The following is a 20,412-nucleotide window of genomic DNA, read 5'->3' on the forward strand; positions in this document are numbered from 1 at the left end:
GCTATTTTAAGGTGGTTGAACCAGGGACAGGTAAAACCACCTTTTTTAAACAATCTAGATACAAAAGCATCTACAATAGGTGGGTTTTCCCACTTCTTTCTATCCTCTACAGGGAATGGGAAAGCAATGAGAATTTTTATGGATCTGGAGTTTTTCTCTGGGTTTTCCCAGGATTTTTCAAATAAAGAGTTTAACGCCTTAAAAGCAGGGAAGGTAAGCGAGGATTTCCTATTTTCTGTAAAATAAGATTCCTCTAGTTGTTCAGGTACCTTCTCAGAAATATGTAAAACATCCCTAATGGCTTCAATCATTAGCCCGCACCCCTTTAGCAAGGGATTCATCACCCCCCTGCATATCCCCATCACCGTCCCCGAGAAGATACACACTCTGCAGCACATGACACAGAGCCCTTAGACATGGTAATGTGGATATATACACTTAAACACACATACAGGAAAATGTCAGACACAGTTTCCCCCAGAGTACCTTCAGAGAGTCAGAGTATAAGGAGCCAACCACACAGCGCCCCTGTGGGTAGTTATTATGATAAAAGCCCGGCGCTGCCAAATTAACCTTAATAGGTTAATTAGTATTAACTACACTCTCCCCCCGTCTATAACACCCTGGTACCGTAGAGGATAACTGAAGTTATGTGGGGGTCAGCGCTCCCGGTCAGCGTCCTGCTTCAGTGATCTGCAGGGAGAAAATGGCACTGGTGAGTGCTGGATCCACTCTGAGAAGCCCCGCCCCCTGTAATGGCGCGGCTTCCCGCACAATTAGATTATACTGGTCTGGGGTCTTTGACGCTAACAGCGGCATTAGCCCCTGTTAGCTATATTTACCAGTTTTAGGGTGATCGCGCTGGCCCAGGACGCCCCTCAGCAGCGTCTACATATGCATGTTGCTGAGCCCTCATGGAGCGCAGCCTGTCAGAGCTGCTCTCCTACCCTTGTGCCGCCATTCCCACCGGCAACCCGCTAACCGGGCCGCCGGCACTGTACTCACCACTCTTCTTTCTTCTGGCTGTTAGGGGGTGGCGGCCGTGCTGTGGGAGTGAGCGGTCGCCTCGTGGGCTTGCGATCAGCAACCTCAGGAGCTCAGTGTCCTGTCAGCAGAGATCGAGAACCATTAACTTCAAGAGTTGGTTCCTACTCCTCCCCCCCCACCCCCCCGAAGCAGGGAGGCTGTTGCCAGCAGCAGTACCTAACAACTCTTAGAATAAAATAAAACTAGAAAAATTCCTAGGAGCTCCCCTAGCTGTGACCGGCTCCTCCATGAACATTTTCTAAACTGAATCTGGTAGGAGGGGCAGAGGGAGGGGCCAGCCCACACTATTAAACTCTTAAAGTGTCAGTGGCTCCCAAAGGGCCCATCTATACCCCATGGTACTAAATGGACCCCAGCATCCTCTATGACGTAAGAGAAGCTTTTTTAGGTATATAAGCTAAAAGATAAAAACTAAAGGCAGAATAATAAGACTACAGACAGAAAGTGGGAGGCTTGTTGAGGGAGACAATATAATAGCAGATTATCTTAATTCTTTTTGCTCAGTATTCACTACTGAAAGAGAGGGGTAGGGGCCACAGTTAACTGTTGAAGGTATATTCAGAAAAAATTATAAATTTACAGAGGAGAACTCTGGTTCAATGACTGTGGGGTTACTACAGTATGCTGGATTGGCCAGCAAACTCGCCTGACCTGAACCCCAGAGAGAATCTATGGGGCATTGCCAAGAGAAAGATGAGACACGAGACCGAACAATGCAGAAGAGCTGAAGGCCGCTAATGAAGCATCCTGGTTTTCCATAACACCTCAGCAGTGCCACAGGCTGATAGAATCCATGCCACGACGCACTGAGGCAGTAATTCATGCAAAAGGGGACCAAACCAAGTACTGAGTACATATGCATGATTATACTTTTCAGAGGGACGACATTTCTGTATTTAAAATCCTTTTTTATTTTTATTGATTTTATGTAATATTCTAATTTTCTGAGATTTGGGGTTTGCGGTTATCTTAAGCTGTAAACCACAGTCACCAAAATTATAACAAATAAAGGCTTGACATCTCTCACTTTGCATGTAATGAGTCTATATAATATATTAGTTTCACCTTTTAAGTTGAATTACTGAAATAAATGAACTTTTGCACGAAATTCTAATTTTCTGAGTTTCACCTGTAGCCTTTTTTTGACTGGATGACTAAAGTGATAGATAAAAGGGGGGCTCAGATATAGCTTATCTAGACACTAGTAAAGCTTTTGACACTGTCCCACATCGCAGACTGTTAATATCTAATCCAATGCTTTCAAGTTTAAGTTGGCTGAATTGATAAGATCTTGTTTGAAGGATAGAAAACAGAGAGCTGTAGTAAATGGAGTGCATTCAAAGGAGGGAAATGTTACCAGTGGCGTACCCCAGAGATCTGACCTTGGAGGGGAGGGGGGGGGGGGGGGGGGGGGAGTGAGTTTTTAGGTGTCGGGATCCTGCACATCGGGAAGCCGCTGTCGGGTTTCTGACCATCGGCATCCCAAGCTCCCGGGATCACGATATCATCCCATTTTAACAAGGTACATTCAAAAGGAAGAATAGCTTAACCATCAGGTTCGAATAACTTAGGGTAGTTTCTGTTCTCATTAGGATTTAAAAAGAGTAAACACAGTTGTTTGAAAATAAATGGCTTCACCCAACCACTAACCATGAGTTAAAGAAAAGTTTGTGAGTTATCATTCATATCCTCTGACAAATGGCAAGAAAATAAAATTCTGCTAGGGTATGTAAACTTATGAGCACAACTGTATATATATATATATATATATATATATATATAGTCAAATAAGCGGCACTCACCAGACTTCTTAAGGAATAATAAAACGGTCCTTTATTGAATCCTACGTTTCGGGAGTAACCCCGTCGTCAGGGACAGCATAGGGGTTACTCCCGAAACGTAGGATTCAATAAAGGACCGTTTTATTATTCCTTAAGAAGTCTGGTGAGTGCCGCTTATTTGACTATATTACAATAGCTCCACGGAGCTTAAGAAGGCACCTCAGCAAGCATTATATTATCCAGAAGGGAGTGCCGGACAACTGGAATACATATATATATATATATATATATATATATATATATATATATATATATATATATATATATATATATACACACACACACACACATCTATCTATCTATCTACCACACACTCACACGCACAGTACCAGTCAGAAGTTTGGACATACCTTCTCATTCAATGGTTATTATTTATTTTATTTTCTACATTGTAAATTAATACTGAAGACATCAAAACTATGAAAACACATATGGAATTATGTTGTAAACAAAAAAGTGTTAAACAAATCAAAATATGTTTTATATTTTAGATTCCTCAAAGTAGCCCCCTTTTGCTTTGATGACAGCTTTGCACACTATTGGCATTCTCTCACTCAGCTTCATGAGGTAGTCTCCTGGAATGGTTTTGAATTAACAGATGTGCCTTGTCAAGAGTCAATCTGTGGAATTACTTGCCTTCTTTTTTTTTTTTTTTTTTTTCAAATAATGTTTATTGCGTTATCATAAGTGAGGTAACAAACATTTGCAGAAGACAAAATATGGACCGACATGGTCAAATATAATTAGCAGTATTCGGGTCAGATAATTTGTCATAAATGAAACATATAGTTACCCTATGGGGAACCCATAAACTTATTACGTAAGTTGTAAGTCCATACAGTCTTAAGGCAGACATCTAAAATTAACTTAACCGAGTGGAAGACAGAACGAGAGAAGAAAAGAGGGGGGGAAAAGGGGGGGGGGGGAGAGATGGGGTAGGAGCGGTCAACGCCTAACTATGTAATCACTGGGCACGTGCGGTCCAGTATAATTTGATATCAATATTCGTGGTAGACAGTCTAAAGAAAGAAAGAGGGGCATAAATTGATATCTGCATATATGAGATTGGCAACTTTCTTGGTGAGATAAAGTAACAGAAGGACACAGTATTATAAGCCAGCAATATAGTGCTTACTCAAGGGGTCAGTAGCTTTTTCCTATGTAAGTACCAATCTGTGGAATCAAATCTGGTGAAGATCTGTTCTTGAGCTACATGTGGAAGGGTGTTAATATAAGGGCTCAAACGTTTGTAAAATTTCGCCACACCTCCTTCTGAGTCAGCCATAATAGAAAAGCGTTCTATAAACAAAACCTTAAGTAGTATTGTGTGTACTGCTGATAGAGTCGGAGTGTGTTTGGATATCCACTTCTGGAGAATAACCTTTTTTGCAATGGTTACTAGCATAGTCAGGAATGGGTAGAGGTGTGTTTGGGATATGTCCAAGTCCCAAACCGAGAAATTTGTCAACAGTAATGCCTGTGGATGTAATGAAGCCTTAATTCCAAGACTATTATTAATATACTGTACTATTTTATTCCAGAACTTTTTAATGATACCACATTCCCAGAAGTTGTGGAAGAACGTTGCCGAGGAGTGAAAGCACGTCAGGCAGCGTCCAGTCTCCTCGGCTACAAAATGTCGTCTCTGTGCCTGGGAGATATATGCCCTGTACACAGTTTTAACATGTATCTCTTGCAGGGAGGATGCCTTCAGTATCTGTAATGTTTTATCATAATGTTGAAATATGTATTCTGATTTTGTAAGACTTGGAATAAATTTACACCAAGAAGTTACAACTCGGTTTTGTATTTTGTCGCATGTAACATTGAGCAAATCATTGTATAAATATTTGGTTTTATACGGGCGGGAGCATGATATACTCAGCAATGGGAAAAGAGGGTCAATCAAAGTGGAGTCATTCATCACTGGGGGTAATGAGTTAATGTAGTGTCGTATTTGGAAATACGCATAGAGATGTGAGGCATGTAAACCAAATTTCTCTTGTAAAGAGAGAAATGGTAGTAAGGACCCACCCGGGTCAAATACATCTGCAATTTTCTTTATGCCTTTTAATTGTAGGCGGTGGAAAATTGCATCTTCAATGCCTGGTGTGAAAAGTGGGTTACCCCACAGAGGTAAAAAATGAGAATACAATGGATTTATAGATAATTTCCTATTAATCGCCCCCCAAGACAGATAAATATCCTTGAACAGTAAATGAGAGCGTATATTGTCTGGGATCATGGAGCTAGGTGTATGTAGCAGAGCACAAGGGGAGAACGGGGCAAACAGAGCACAATCTAATTGAAACCAGGTGAACACGCTGCGTTCATAGAACCAGTCTAGTACATATCTAAAATGAACCGATTGGGAAAAAAGTGATATATCCGGGAGACCTACACCCCCTCCATCCCGTGGTAGTTTCAAGGATCTACACGAGATTCGTGGTTTGCCTCCTTTCCAAAGAAATTTACTGAACAAGGATTCAACCAATTGTATATCTGATTTTGACATGCGTAAGGGGAGCATTTGTATCAGGTATGACAATTGAGGAAAGAGCACTGACTTAATCAAGGCATTTCTACCCAGTACTGAGAGTGGTAAAGATGTCCAATTATCTAGTTCAGTGGTTCTCAAACTCGGTCCTCAGGACCACACACAGTGCATGTTTTGCAGGTAACCCAGCAAGTGCACAGGTGTATTAATTACTCACTGACATTTTAAAAGGTCCACAGGTGGAGCTAATTATTTCACTTGTGATTCTGTGAGGAGATCTGCAAAACATGCACTGTGTGGGGTCCTGAAGACCGAGTTTGAGAACCTGTGCTCTAGTTTCTTGGAGATAGCTTTGATAACCGGAGTAAAATTCAGATTATATAAATCTTGGAGGTGCATGGGTATCTGCACCCCTAGATATTTTATAGCTTTAGTAGCTATTTTAATAGTGTGGTACGGGCCTTGTGTGTCTAAGTAAGTGGGTGGGCCGTTCAGTGGGAGTAATTTGGATTTATGTATATTTATGGAATAACCAGAGAATGAACCAAAAACATTGATTAAGTCAAAAACTGCTGGCAAAGTTAAATCTGGGTGGGACATTAGTAACAACATATCGTCGGCAAATAATGAGAGACGGAGGTCAAGACCACCCACTTTAATACCATGGTATTGGGGAGATTGTCTGATTGATATGGCCAAGGGTTCCAATGCCAATGCAAATAGGAGTGGAGAGAGTGGACAGCCCTGGCGGGTACCCCGTTGGATAAGAAAAGGTTGTGACAGAAAACCATTGCAGAGGATTCTCGAGTCAGGGTTGCTGTATAAGATTCGTATGTAGTCAATAAAACGGGGAGGGAGCCCAAATCTAGACATTGTGTCAAATAAGTGATCCCAGTGTACCATATCAAATGCTTTTTCCGCATCCAAGGATAATATAGCTGCTGGAACAGTGGACATGGCGCACTGGGATGTAATGATCGCTGATAAAACCTTTCGAATGTTCACCGTGGAGGTGCGGCCCATGATAAAACCAGTTTGATCACAATGAATGATAGAAGGTAGTACTAATTTGAGTCTTTCTGCAAGTATTTTCGTCAACATTTTGTAATCCAAGTTAAGCAGGGAAATTGGACGGTAAGAGCCGGGGTCAGACAGGTCTCTGCCCGGCTTAGGTAAAATGGTAATTGTGGCAGAGTTAAAGTAAAAGGGTAGTTGTCCTGTGGTGAGAATATCATTAAAAACCTTAATCAGTAAAGGTATCAATTTGGGTGCTAACAATTTGTAGAATTCAGAGGAAAGGCCATCCGGGCCCGGGGCCTTTCCGGCTTTTAGGTGAGCTATGGTCTGGGAGACCTCCGTCTCAGTTACAGCCGCCGTTAATGTAGCACCAAGGGTAGAGTCGAGTTGAGGGATGGGTAAACCTTTCCAAAAGTCTTGGGTCTGGGAGGAGGAAGGTGAGGTGGAGGGTTTGGAGTATAAGGTGGTGTAATATTGTTGCATGGTCTGGGCAATTTGGGCATTGGTGGATGTGAGTGACCCCCCAGGGATCTTGAGGGGATGTATTAATTTCGGGGGTCGTTGGCCTTGTAGTAGATGTGAGAGTACTTTGCCGGATTTATTACCAAACTGGTGAAATCTACCATCTTTTTTAAAGGAGTATCTAGATTCCATTTTAAGAAGTAAGCTATCAAAATCTCGCTTGGCTGAGTGGTATAGCGTTCTATTATTAAGGGTTGGATCAGATTTATAGGACTGGAACAAGTCCGTCAGAGTAGACTGTGCCTGTAAATAATCAGAGTGTAGAGATTTGTATGTTTGGGAAGTATATGAGATAATCTCACCTCTAAGGACTGTTTTTGAAGCTTGCCAGAACATCTGGGGTGAGTCTGAGAGGGTTTCAGAATTGGGGTCACAAAATGAGTCCCAGGCCGATTCTAGTTTATTCTTAAAGGTAAGGGAGTGGGATAGTGAGGATGGGAATCTCCAAGATCGAAAGGAACTTTTCTCAGTATGCAATTGTAGGTCTATCCATACTACCGCATGATCAGAAAGCACAATAGGCTCTATCATGACCCTACGGACGCGGGGTAATAGCTGGTCAGAAATAAAAACAATCTATTCGGGATAGAGTTCCATGAGCTGCAGAGAGACACGTATAGTCTTTTTCTATGGGGTTTAATGACCTCCAAGTGTCTAAAAGGTGTAGGGATTGTGTAAACCAAGATATACCTTGTTTGGGTAAGGAGATGCCCTTAGTGTCTGTTACTTGTTTGTCTAGTTCAGTGGTGGGGAACCTCAGGCCCGAGGGCCGTATAAGGCCCTCAAAGCCACTTGATCCGGCCCGCCCAGGCTCACCTAAACGAGAGGAGATGCCGAGCGCCCGCTGAGATTTTACCACCTGCGGGCGCCCGGCTCCTCCTCAGCAGCAGCCGGAGGCAGGAGCTCACTCCTGAGCTCCAGCTTCTGGCCCAGGCAGGTTACATGTGTGGCTGTGCGGCGCTATGGGAGAGACGTCATGACATCTCTCCCATAGTTGAGAGGGAGGGCAGCGGTCCGGAAGCAGGATCAGGGCTGGTGAGCATTGTGTTTAGTTTTTTCTTTTAATGTGTGTGTGTGTGTGTGTAAGCGGCGATACTCGGGGGGCATATTTAATAGGGCATAACTACAGGGGGCATATCTAATGGGGCATAACTACAGGGGACATATTTAATGGGCCAAAACAACTGACAGTGGGCATATCTAATGGGGCATAACAACTGACTGGGGGCAAATCTAATCAGGCATAACAAGTGACTGGGGGCATAACTACTGACTGGGGGCAGGCTAATTTTTAAGTTGATAATTTTTGTATGGCCCCCCGAAGGATTTTATAAATATCCAAATGGCCCTTGGTAGAAAAAACGTTCCCCACCCCTGGTCTAGTTGAAAAGAAGTGATCATGTTGAAATCACCACCCAAAATGAGCGGTGTGTCATGTAGTGGTGTGAGAATATGCAACATTTTACGTAAAAAGATAGGTATTTTGGTGTTGGGGGCATACACATTGCATAGTACATATGGACGACGGTCCAATAATACATTACATAAAATAAATCTACCTTCAGGGTCTTCCTTCACTGATGTGAGTTCAATAGGAACAGTATTTTTGACTAAAATCACCACTCCTCTGGCTTTAGAGGAAAATGGGGAAGCGGCTAGTACTTTCCACTTCAAAGTATTAAGCTTTAATATTTCAGATGCTACTAAGTGTGTTTCCTGCAAGTAAACAATATCAAGTTTCAGTTTGTTCAAGTACAATAGTATTTTATTCCTTTTCTGCGGCGAGTTAATCCCGCCAATATTCCAGGAACCTAATTTAACGGTAGACATTATTCATAGTATATGTGGTTAGTAGTAGGCACACTCTAAATGTACAGTAATACAATGGCATTGCTCTGTGTGGAGGGGGGGTAACTGGGGAAGTGGGGGGGGGGGGGGTAGAAGAGAAAAGAAAGATATGAGAATAGGAACAGTATGGTACAGTTAGAATTATCCGTACCAAAAATATAACCTTGTAAATAAGAGGAAAGTAACCCCCTGGCTAGCAGTAGGGTACCTATAGGGTATATAACCAACAATCGTAAACATGAATAGAACAAAAAGAGGACTTCATGACTTCCGAGGTACATTAGCACATAAGTAAAGATCAGAACAAGGACAGAGCGAGTCCTCGCCGATCCCGCCAGCAACAAAAATCGGGAAAGTAGTCAAGGAATCACCCCGCAGCAGTGTGATATCACCAACCGGGTGTAGGCAGAAAGTATGCACAAAGGCATATGGGCATATATCATATCACAGTGCAGAAGTCCCGTGAGTGGGCAGGTTCTGGCACACATAAGTAGTGAGGTGTCCGGGGGGTATAATCAGGTGTGACACAGTGAATGATATCCCGTACATCCAGGTTTAGGCTGGTGGAATATAGTTCGAACATAACAGGTATAGTGTCAATTCTCATCGTTGTCATCAGTTGGGTCAGCATAATCCTTCTCCTCTTTCAAGAAGGCTTCGGCGTCCGCTACGGAGAGAAAGTCAGCAAAGGACGTGCCAGAGTATATACGCAGTCGTGCGGGATACAATAGGGAAAACTTCCTGTTATGCTGTATGAGATGAGAACAAAGGGGAGAGAAAGCTTTCCGTGCTTTAGAAAGTTCCGCTGAATAGTCCTGGAATATCAAAATCTTATGGGTATTCCATGTAATATTGCGTGTTTTACGGGATGCCCTCCAAATCACCTCTTTATGTAAAAAATTTAGACATTTGAAAAGCACCACTCGTGGCCTGGCCCCATCATGTGTTTTCTGAGCACTTATTCTGTGTGCACGCTCGATCACCATATCATTGCAGGCAGCAGATATGCTGAGTAGCTCTGGCAGGGTGACTAGTAGTAAAGTGTATAATTCGGTGCCTTTGAGGGTTTCGGGGAGACCTATTACACGGAGATTCGATCTGCGAGATCGATTTTCCAGATCATCCAGTTTATTCCAAATCTGGTGATGTGATTTGGTGACATGCTGCATGTCCTGCTTGAGCACAGATGCATCATGGAATAATTCCCCAGCACGTTGTTCGGTTTGTAAAACTGTGTGAGAGCTGTGCTATCTGTTTACTTATATCTGCCGTCTGGGCCTGTAGAAGGGGACCCATGGCTATGCGAATGGCTCCCACCATGTCATTATATGTGACAGGTGCCGCTGGAGTAAAGAGGACTTGGTCTCCCGAGGGTATAGTCGTGGGGACACTGACCTGAGTGGGTGAAGCAGGTGGGACCTCAGGCAGGCTGTGCAGAGTAAAGGTAGGAGAAGGAGGGGGAGCGTGTAACGGAGCTCCGGCGTCCGGCGCCATTTTGGAATCTGCGCGGCGCTTCTCCTTTTCTTTCTCCTTCTTTCTGCTGGGCATGTTAGGCGTCAGATACCGCTCCATACAGCGGTCCCGGCTCTCGGCGCTGGTGGGGAGGCTTTTGCAGGGGTTGCTGGAGGCTATCAGCCTAGTAAATGATGCGGAGGCTGGCGGGCAGCACAGAGCTCTCTCCTCACGCTGCCGTTCACATAGCAGCCGGAACCGGAAGTCCTACTTGCCTTCTTAATGTGTTTGAGACCATCAGTTGTGCAGAGGTAGTGTTAGTACACAGTGGACACCCCTATTTGACTACTGTTGTAATCCATATTATGGCACGACAGAGAAACGACAGTCCATCATTACTTTAAGACATGAAGGTCAGTCGATACGGAAAATATCAAGAACTTTGAATGTATCCCCAAGTGCAGTTGCAAAAACCATCAAATGCTATGATGAAACTGGCTCTCATGAGAACTGCCCCAGGAAAAGAAGACCAAGAGTAACCTCTGCTGCAGAGGATAAGTTCATTGGAGTTATCAGCCTCAAAAACCGCTACTTAACAGCACCTCAGATTAGAGCCCACATAAATTCTTCAGAGTTCAAGCAGCAGACAAATCTGTTCAAAGGAGACTGCGTGAATCAGGCCTTCATGGTCCAATTGCTGCGAAGAAGCCACTACGGAGGATGAAAAACAAGAAGAGAACTGTTTGGGCCAAGAAACACAAGGAATGGACATTAGACCAGTGGAAATCTGTCTAATGAGTCCAAATTTGAGATTTTTGGTTCCAACCACTGTGTCTTTGTGAGAAGCAGAGAAGGTAAGTGGATAGTTTCTGCATGTGTGGTTCCCACTGTGAAGCATGGAGGAGGTGGTGTGATGGTGTGGGGGTGTGACACTGTTGGTGATTTAAACAAAATTCAAGGCACACTTAACTAGCATAGCTATCACAGCATCCCATCTGGTTTGCACTTACTGGGACCATCATTTGTTTTGCAACAAGACAATGACCCCACACACACCTCCAGTCTATGTAAGGGCTACTTGACCAAGAAGGAAAGTGATGGAGTGCTGCGTCAGATGACCTGGCCTCCACAATTACCCAACCTAAACCCAATTGAGATGGTTTGGGATGAGTTGGACCGCAGAGTGAAGGAAAAGCAGCCAACAAGTGCTCAGCACCTCTGGAAACTCCTTCAAAACTGTTGGAAAACCAGTCCAGGAGACTACCTCATGAAGCTGAGTGAGAGAATGCCAAGAGTGTGCAAAGCAGTCATCAAAGCAAGAGGGGGCTACTTTGAGGAATCTAAAATATAAAACATATTTTGATTTAACACCTTTTTGTTTACAACATAATTCTATATGTGTTCTTTCATAGTTCTGATGTCTTCAGTATTAATCTACAATATAGAAAACAATTTAAATAAATAAAATCCATTGAATGAAAAGGTGTATCCAAACTTTTGACTAGTACTGTGTATGTATATCTATCTATGCAAAAATGGCAAGTTTAGTTGTGAGGTTCAAGTACAAGATGATAGGCACACTATATGCATCTGCAATAAGAAAAAATAAAAGCACTTAAACCACTGACTAAAATGTCACTTCTTGACAAAATAGGAGAATAAAAGTAATAAAATCCCAACAATAAAACTGTCATACCCATCGCTGTAGGCTGCAGCAGCTGCGGCAGCGGCAGTGGCAGCTGTGGCTGCAGTGGCTGGTTGAGTGTACCTGTAGGCTGCATATCCACCCTGTGTAGAAAAGAGTCATTATAACCACTGACAATTAAACAGAATTCAGTGACACAAAAGTGTGGAGGAGGAATAAAACAAATGCAATAAATATTACTTTACAAAAATGTTTGCACAGAATTATCAGCAGACATAGATCACTTTAAAACATACACATTGCAACATTCATGTTTTGTTACTGTAAGAAGTTAGCTACGTTTATTTTGATAAGAGACTATGGGGGAAATTCTGTCAGCAGCGGTAAACTACTGACGCATTGTTGATCCCGCGGTACTGTACAATTAGCCCCGAAGCCAGGCATTAATGGGGATTTTTTTTTCCCACCAGCTTTAGCGACTCGACCCCCCCCCCCCCCCCCAATAACTAGCAGGCTAAAGGGCTCCGCGACCCTGTTAACATGCGAATCCATTAACTTGTCACGGATTATGTGTGTTAACGCTAATGTAACGGGCTGCCAGGAGAAGGGAGTGTGATCGAATAGACAAAAGCCTGAGGCTACCTCCCTTTTTCAAACGTGAAAACTGACAAATAAATTCCCCCTTACAACTAAAGACAAACATTACATATGTAGTTTTTCGTGCAGTCTCACATATATCCGTGTAATGTTATACAGTGATACACGTGGTTAAACAATAAGGTGCCCATTTATTGAGTGATAAAACTAGTTGTGGACGATAAAACTTGCTATGATACATGGTGCTCCAGCCAATCAGCTCCTAACGGTCATGTGTTCAGTTCCTGTCATTTGTTTGTGAGTTGATTGGCTGGAGCATCATTTATCATTCAATCATAAATGGGCCCCTACATTTTTTATCATTTAATCATAACTAGAGTACAAAAAGTTAAAACACCCAACTTGGTGACTATGCCCGTTGCATCCAAGCAAATTTGAAATGAGAGATAGTAAGATATACAGAAAGTTAATTTGGAAACCCAGAATTAAGCATGATTGCAATCCTTCAAAGCAAAAGGTGATGGATTACCAAAGACATTGTTGGACTGTGGAATCTCCATGGGCATTGATTAAAGGATGAAAAGCACATCCCAAAAATGATGGAACCAAATCAATTGACTTTTTGGGGGGAGTGCAGGAAAGGTGAACAGATGCGTGTATATGGATTTTGTGGACATTCCCAAATATCTATTACCCAATTACACCAAAACATACATTATAATATTATTTATTTAATTTTAGGTCACGGAATTTGGGCTACAGATTTTTTTTTTTTGCTACAGCGTGCATTAAGGTGAGTGTGTTAGAGGGGGTCATTGTGAGGTTAATGTTTCAGTGCTGGGCTACTCCAGGGTTACCTATATCAAAAGTAGTTAATGATTAAGCCAAACTGGAGAAGGAACTAGAGAGATAAGACTAGGATGAGATTAAAGCAGAGAAGAGGGAGGGGACTGGTAACAATGAAGTGTATCAAAACAATGTGAAATATTCACTGCCCTTTTTATTGTTCCGTATTATAATTCCACATAGCAGAATTGATGATACAGAATGGTAGCAATTGCTTTCATTCCATAAGGCTGCAAGTTTTATACATTAACTTATTTCTTTATAGCAGCCAGTAAAATAAAGTTGTGATATAATAGCCTTTGGGAATAACTCACAAAGGTTAAAAGCAAGTTTTGTATTGTAATGTTAAAATTAGCTAATCACAAGCACAGCCAGAAAGGTAAATGAAAAGCAGGGGGTAAAATTTAGCTAAGTCTTTTGGCAAAATACTCTTATTTCAGTCATGGCATTGGTTTATATTAATAAAATAAAGAATAAAGGAAAACCGTATTTAAAAAAAAAACCTATTATTAACTTCTACAGCAGTGTTTGCCAAACTGAGTTCATCAAGGCACAATAACATTACAGGTTTTAAGGTGACCAATGCATAAACACAGGAGGCTTAATTAGTACCTCAGTCAGTTTGATTTTATCATCTGTGATTAAGCATGGATATACTTAAACCCTGGACTGTCATGGTAACTTGAGGATAGAATTTGGCATCAGGCATGTTGAGGGGTTGGGACTGGGAGACTGGCGTTTGGGATCCCAGAGGTCTCCTGGCAGCTGAATGCTGGCAGGGTGTGAGGGGGGTGAGCGCAACATAGCCACTTGTGGGCTCGCCGAGCTCACCACGCAGCAGGCTCGGTGGCTCGCCACAGGTTCTATTCCCACTCTATGACTGTCATGGACACCCACGAGTGGAAACAGAGCTTGTGGGTCAGCATTCCAACTATCGCTATTTTGAGCTCTCAGGATTCCAGCGTCGGTATGGTGACCACCAGGATCTAGAGCGCCGGTCACATGGCCGCATCCCATGTTGAGGTGTTGCATTGATGGGAATGGGGTTTAAACTTGTAGATGGAAGCTACAACTGTTTCTCCAGTATCTTACAAATTTGTATAAGAAACACACTGAAAAAAGCCTCCAGTCCTTTCTTTATGGCCACTAACAAACATCTATATGGTCCATTTTTATCACATTTTCTTAGAGTTGTGGATACAGTAATATCTCTACTATTTCATGCACTTGTGCCAGGTCATTTTTTGTAGACAAATCACACAACCTCACCACGAGTCCTATGAATCACCATTTATAATTAGTGTTCACGCTAGGCTATTATAGTGTGGTGCCATGCCCTTTATTTATTTTTTTAAAACTGTTGATATGCGCCATGCCACATTTGAGTATACCGGTTTGCGCCCTGCACCTGCACTTCCCTGGAGCAAGTCGATACAGAGTCTGGGAACAGGCAGATCACAGGTCACCAAGCTACCAGGAGTCGGGTGGCACATTTAAGTAGGGAGGTCTTTGGTGCTGGCACTGGAGCCTGGTAACCCGACACCACTCACAAGCCAGCAGCCTGTACACAGGCAGAGACCCGAAGAGTAAGAGGGTGTGCGGACTTCAGGAGGTGCCATCATGGCAGATTGAGGAGACCCAGAGGTATGGCAGGGTAGGGCGCAGCATAACCTCCTAATGCAGGCCTGAACTAAGCCTTGCTGTCCACGTCTGGACTCATTAAAGAATGGGAGGAGTGCAAGTCTTGGCCCGTCCTCCTGCTGCCTCTCCACGGTACAACGTAGCCACGCCTGAACTCCTCTCTTTGCTTGTAGTCCCTGCAGTGCTTTGGTGATACTCAGAGACTCCTACAGCTCAGGGGCAAAACTAGACAGTTGGTGGGCAGGGAAGACCTGGCAAGATTATGGCCTTAGCATTAATTGCCTTATGTAATACACTGTTTGTACAGATTTTGCAGCACTGATAGCCATGCTAATTGCACATTAATGCATGTGTTTACAGCATGAAAACTTTTTAACAATGAATTGGCAGGCCTACTGAGTGGAATTCTACGAACTTTTGGCCTGCGTAGCTTACTATGAATAGGGGCCCTACTGTGCATCATATTACGAAATGAGTGCCATGCTTTGAAATGGGGACCCTACTGTATGGCCTACTATGAATTGCGTGCACTACTACAGATGTGCCCTTATACACTATTGCTGCAGCCCCGTCAAATCCTCTGCTTGCACAGAGTGCCTTTTTCACCTGAATGTGCATCATAATGGCAATGTGATGCAAGAAAACTCTTCACAAAACTGCACTGATAATTTGATACAAGACTCTTGTATATCTGTGTGCAAAAGTCTGAATCTGTATACGAAGTTCTACTATGCACCAGCGGCAGCTTTATTATAAAAAATTTTTTTTTACAACTTTCATTCTGCTTTATATACAAAGTCAGACTCCGTCGCACACAGATATACAAACGTTGAATATCAGATTAATTAGTGCAGTCTCATTAAGTAGTTTTGTCAAATCGCCTTGCGATTAAGATGACCATTCAGTTGCAAAAATACACAAAAAAGATGCAACATCACATGATGGATATATCCCCTCCCCTTTAGAATGTGTTAGCTCTCACGAGCAGGACATCTTCACGCATGTGCTTTTCCTTCCCTTACTTATACGATTATCTATATCAGGCCTGGCCAACTTTTGGCTCTTCAGCTGTTGTAAAACTACAAGTCCGAGCATGCCCTGCCACAGTTTTGCTATTAGGGAATGCTAGAACTGTGGAAGGTGATACTGGGATGTGTAGTTTCACAACAGCTGGAAAGCCACAGGTTGGCCAGGCCTGATCTATACCATACTCCCTACAATGGCACCAAACCCTTGTTTCCTAAAGGTGTGTACACACGGTGAGATAAATCTGTAAGATTTTGACTATATAGTCAAAAAGTTAGTGCATATCTCAAGGTGTTAGGCAGCTTGCAATACAGATTTGATCCCGATGCACGCTCCCGTGGGGTCGGTATCGTAAGGCTAGATAGACTGTGAAGGCAAGTCAATCTTGACTATCTAGTGTACTATCTAGTACAAAGTATAGTCAAAATTGGCACTTAGTCAAAATCGTACATAGACAAAATCTCAAGCACGGATAGTACAGATTTTGACTATCTGTGCTATCTGGGCTCTGGGGGAGTTCAAGGGAAATCTCAGACAAAATCGAACCTAGCAGGGATCTCACCGTGTGTACACACCTTAACATCCTGCTGATTATTTGATTGTTATGACCACTGATGCAGCGATGTTTATAAACCATGTACTTGTCCTGCAATGCCTTGTGCTGTAAGTCACTGTGTTTTGATTTGCTCATATGGTTATGGATTTTGTTACATGCTGTGGAACCCTTGTGGCGCCATACAAAAAAAAAATATATAATAAAAAGCGTATTAAGGCTAGGTATAGGAAAACATCTGCATTTTCCATACTAGAAATAAAGTGCAAGAGATGAACATTTTGCTGGGTCAGATAGGAATTGAAGGGGCATGTATTGAGATCTTAAGAAATTTTCATACGTTTTGGTTGGGTACGATAGTCTGGCTCCAAAACTTTTAAGAAGGCTCCTAGATTGCAGAAACATTTGTCGAGCACTGCCTTAATGGAGTCAGATATGTGATGTAGTCAGAGAAATGCAGTGACTAAATGCTGCAGATGTACAAAATTGTGAACTGTGAACAATGTGGAATATATGAGGGGGATCCTTAAATCAGGGCTGCTTTAAGAGAGGAGGAGGCCCGGGGTGCAGCCTCCTCCCTTCGGGCCCCCTCCTCCCTGCCAGCAGCGTTGAGAGTCTGAGCACTAGAGCGCTCAGACTCTATTGCGCATGCTGAGATCTCCGGGAAAATGGTGTGGTGGCCATTTTCCCTGAGATTTCTCTACTGCGCATGCGCAGTACTCAGTGAAAATAGCCACTGGTCCATTTTCACAGTTTTAATACCGCCATGGACACTGCCGCAGTACTCCGGAGGGGTGACTATTTAAAAAAATAAGAATTTACTTACCGATAATTCTATTTCTCATAGTCCGTAGTGGATGCTGGGAACTCCGTAAGGACCATGGGGAATAGCGGCTCCGCAGGAGACTGGGCACAAAAAGTAAAAGCTTTAGACTAGCTGGTGTGCACTGGCTCCTCCCCCTATGACCCTCCTCCAAGCCTCAGTTAAGATACTGTGCCCGGACGAGCGTACATAATAAGGAAGGATCTTGAATCCCGGGTAAGACTCATACCAGCCACACCAATCACACCGTACAACTCGTGATCTGAACCCAGTTAACAGTATGATAACCGTAGGAGCCTCTGAAAAGATGGCTTCCAACAATAAACAACCCGATTTGTTTGTAACAATAACTATATACAAGTATTGCAGACAATCCGCACTTGGGATGGGCGCCCAGCATCCACTACGGACTATGAGAAATAGAATTATCGGTAAGTAAATTCTTATTTTCTCTGACGTCCTAGTGGATGCTGGGAACTCCGTAAGGACCATGGGGATTATACCAAAGCTCCCAAACGGGCGGGAGAGTGCGGATGACTCTGCAGCACCGAATGAGAGAACTCCAGGTCCTCCTCAGCCAGGGTATCAAATTTGTAGAATTTAGCAAACGTGTTTGCCCCTGACCAAGTAGCTGCTCGGCAAAGTTGTAAAGCCGAGACCCCTCGGGCAGCCGCCCAAGATGAGCCCACCTTCCTTGTGGAATGGGCTTTTACAGATTTTGGCTGTGGCAGGCCTGCCACAGAATGTGCAAGTTGAATTGTACTACAAATCCAACGAGCAATCGTCTGCTTAGAAGCAGGAGCACCCAGCTTGTTGGGTGCATACAGTATAAACAGCGAGTCAGATTTTCTGACTCCAGCCGTCCTGGAAACATATTTTCAGGGCCCTGACTACGTCCAGCAACTTGGAGTCCTCCAAGTCCCTAGTAGCCACAGGTACCACAATAGGTTGATTCATGTGAAACGCTGAAACCACCTTAGGGAGAAATTGAGGACGAGTCCTCAATTCCGCCCTATCCGAATGAAATATCAGGTAAGGGCTTTTATAGGATAAAGCCGCCAATTCTGATACGCGCCTGGCTGAAGCCAGGGCCAACAGCATTACCACTTTCCATGTGAGATATTTCAAATCCACTGTGGCAAGTGGTTCAAACCAATGTGATTTTAGGAACCCTAAAACTACATTGAGATCCCAAGGTGCAACTGGAGGCACAAAAGGAGGCTGTATATGCTGTACCCCTTTGACAAACGTCTGAACTTCAGGCACTGAAGCCAGTTCTTTCTGGAAGAAGATCGACAGGGCCGAAATTTGAACCTTAATGGATCCTAATTTTAGGCCCATAGACAATCCTGCTTGCAGGAAATGTAGGAAACGACCCAGTTGAAATTCCTCCCTAGGGGCCTTCTTGGCCTCACACCACGCAACATATTTTCGCCAAATGCGATGATAATGTTTTGCAGTTACATCCTTCCTGGCCTTGATCAGGGTAGGGATGACTTCATCTGGAATGCCTTTTTCCTTCAGGATCCGGCGTTCAACCGCCATGCCGTCAAACGCAGCCGCAGTAAGTCTTGGAACAGACAAGGTCCCTGCTGGAGCAGGTCCTTCCTTAGAGGTAGAGGCCACGGGTCCTCCGTGAGCATCTCTTGCAGCTCCGGGTACCAAGTTCTTCTTGGCCAATCCGAAGCCACTAGTATCGTTCTTACTCCTCTCCTTCTTATGATTCTCAGTACTTTTGGTATGAGAGGAAGAGGAGGGAACACATATACCGACTGGAACACCCACGGAGTTACCAGAGCGTCCACCGCTATTGCCTGAGGGTCCCTTGACCTGGCGCAATATCTGTCCAGTTTCTTGTTGAGACGGGACGCCATCATGTCCACCTTTGGTTTTTCCCAACGGTTTACAATCACTTGGAAGACTTCTGGATGAAGTCCCCACTCCCCCGGGTGGAGGTCGTGTCTGCTGAGGAAGTCTGCTTCCCAGTTGTCCACTCCCGTAATGAACACTGCTGACAGTGCTATCACATGATTTTCCGCCCAGCGGAGATTCCTTGCAGCTTCTGCCATTGCCCTCCTGCTTCTTGTGCCGCCCTGTCTGTTTACGTGGGCGACAGCCGTGATGTTGTCCGACTGGATCAATACCGGTTGACCCTGAAGCAGAGGCCTTGCTTGACTTAGGGCATTGTAAATGGCCCTCAGCTCTAGGATATTTATGTGAAGAGACGTTTCCATGCTTGACCACAAGCCCTGGAAATTTCTTCCCTGTGTGACTGCTCCCCAGCCTCTCAGGCTGGCATCCGTGGTTACCAGAATCCAATCCTGAATGCCGAATCTGCGGCCCTCTAGAAGATGAGCCTTCTGTAACCACCACAGGAGAGATACCCTTGTCCTTGGAGATAGGGTTATCCGCTGATGCATCTGAAGATGCGATCCGGACCATTTGTCCAGCAGATCCCACTGAAAAGTTCTTGCATGGAATCTTCCGAATGGAATCGCTTCGTAAGAAGCCACCATTTTTCCCAGGACTCTCGTGCACTGATGCACGGACACTTGTCCTGGTTTTAGGAGGTTCCTGACTAGCTCGGATAACTCCCTGGCCTTCTCCTCCGGGAGAAACACCTTTTTCTGGACTGTGTCCAGAATCATCCCTAGGAACAGTAGACGTGTTGTTGGAATCAGCTGTGATTTTGGGATATTTAGAATCCACCCGTGCTGACGTAGCACTACCTGAGATAGTGCTACTCCGACCTCTAACTGTTCCCTGGACCTTGCCCTTATCAGGAGATCGTCCAAGTAAGGGATAATTAATACGCCTTTTCTTCGAAGAAGAATCATCATTTCGGCCATTACCTTGGTAAAGACCCGTGGTGCCGTGGACAATCCAAACGGCAGCGTCTGAAACTGATAATGACAGTTTTGTATCACAAACCTGAGGTACCCTTGGTGAGAAGGGTAGATTGGGACATGGAGATAAGCATCCTTGATGTCTAGAGATACCATATAGTCCCCTTCTTCCAGGTTCGCTATCACTGCTCTGAGTGACTCCATCTTGAAT

At 43.8% G+C, this 20,412-nt stretch overlaps 1 protein-coding gene across 11 annotated transcripts in view; it reads right to left on the reverse strand.

Annotated features, from left to right (window-relative positions):
- The window catches only part of RBFOX2 (RNA binding fox-1 homolog 2), a 1,097,056-nt gene that overhangs the window by 140,679 nt on the left and 935,965 nt on the right, over positions 1 to 20,412 (reverse strand). For all 11 annotated transcript variants that reach the window (XM_063940332.1, XM_063940334.1, XM_063940327.1 and 8 more), the window contains one exon: positions 11,921 to 12,012. In XM_063940332.1, coding sequence (XP_063796402.1) covers positions 11,921 to 12,012 — 92 coding nt within the window. The remainder of the gene's footprint in view (positions 1 to 11,920; positions 12,013 to 20,412) is intronic.

This window comes from Pseudophryne corroboree, chromosome 9, assembly GCF_028390025.1.
Source record: "Pseudophryne corroboree isolate aPseCor3 chromosome 9, aPseCor3.hap2, whole genome shotgun sequence".
NCBI lineage: Eukaryota > Metazoa > Chordata > Amphibia > Anura > Myobatrachidae > Pseudophryne > Pseudophryne corroboree.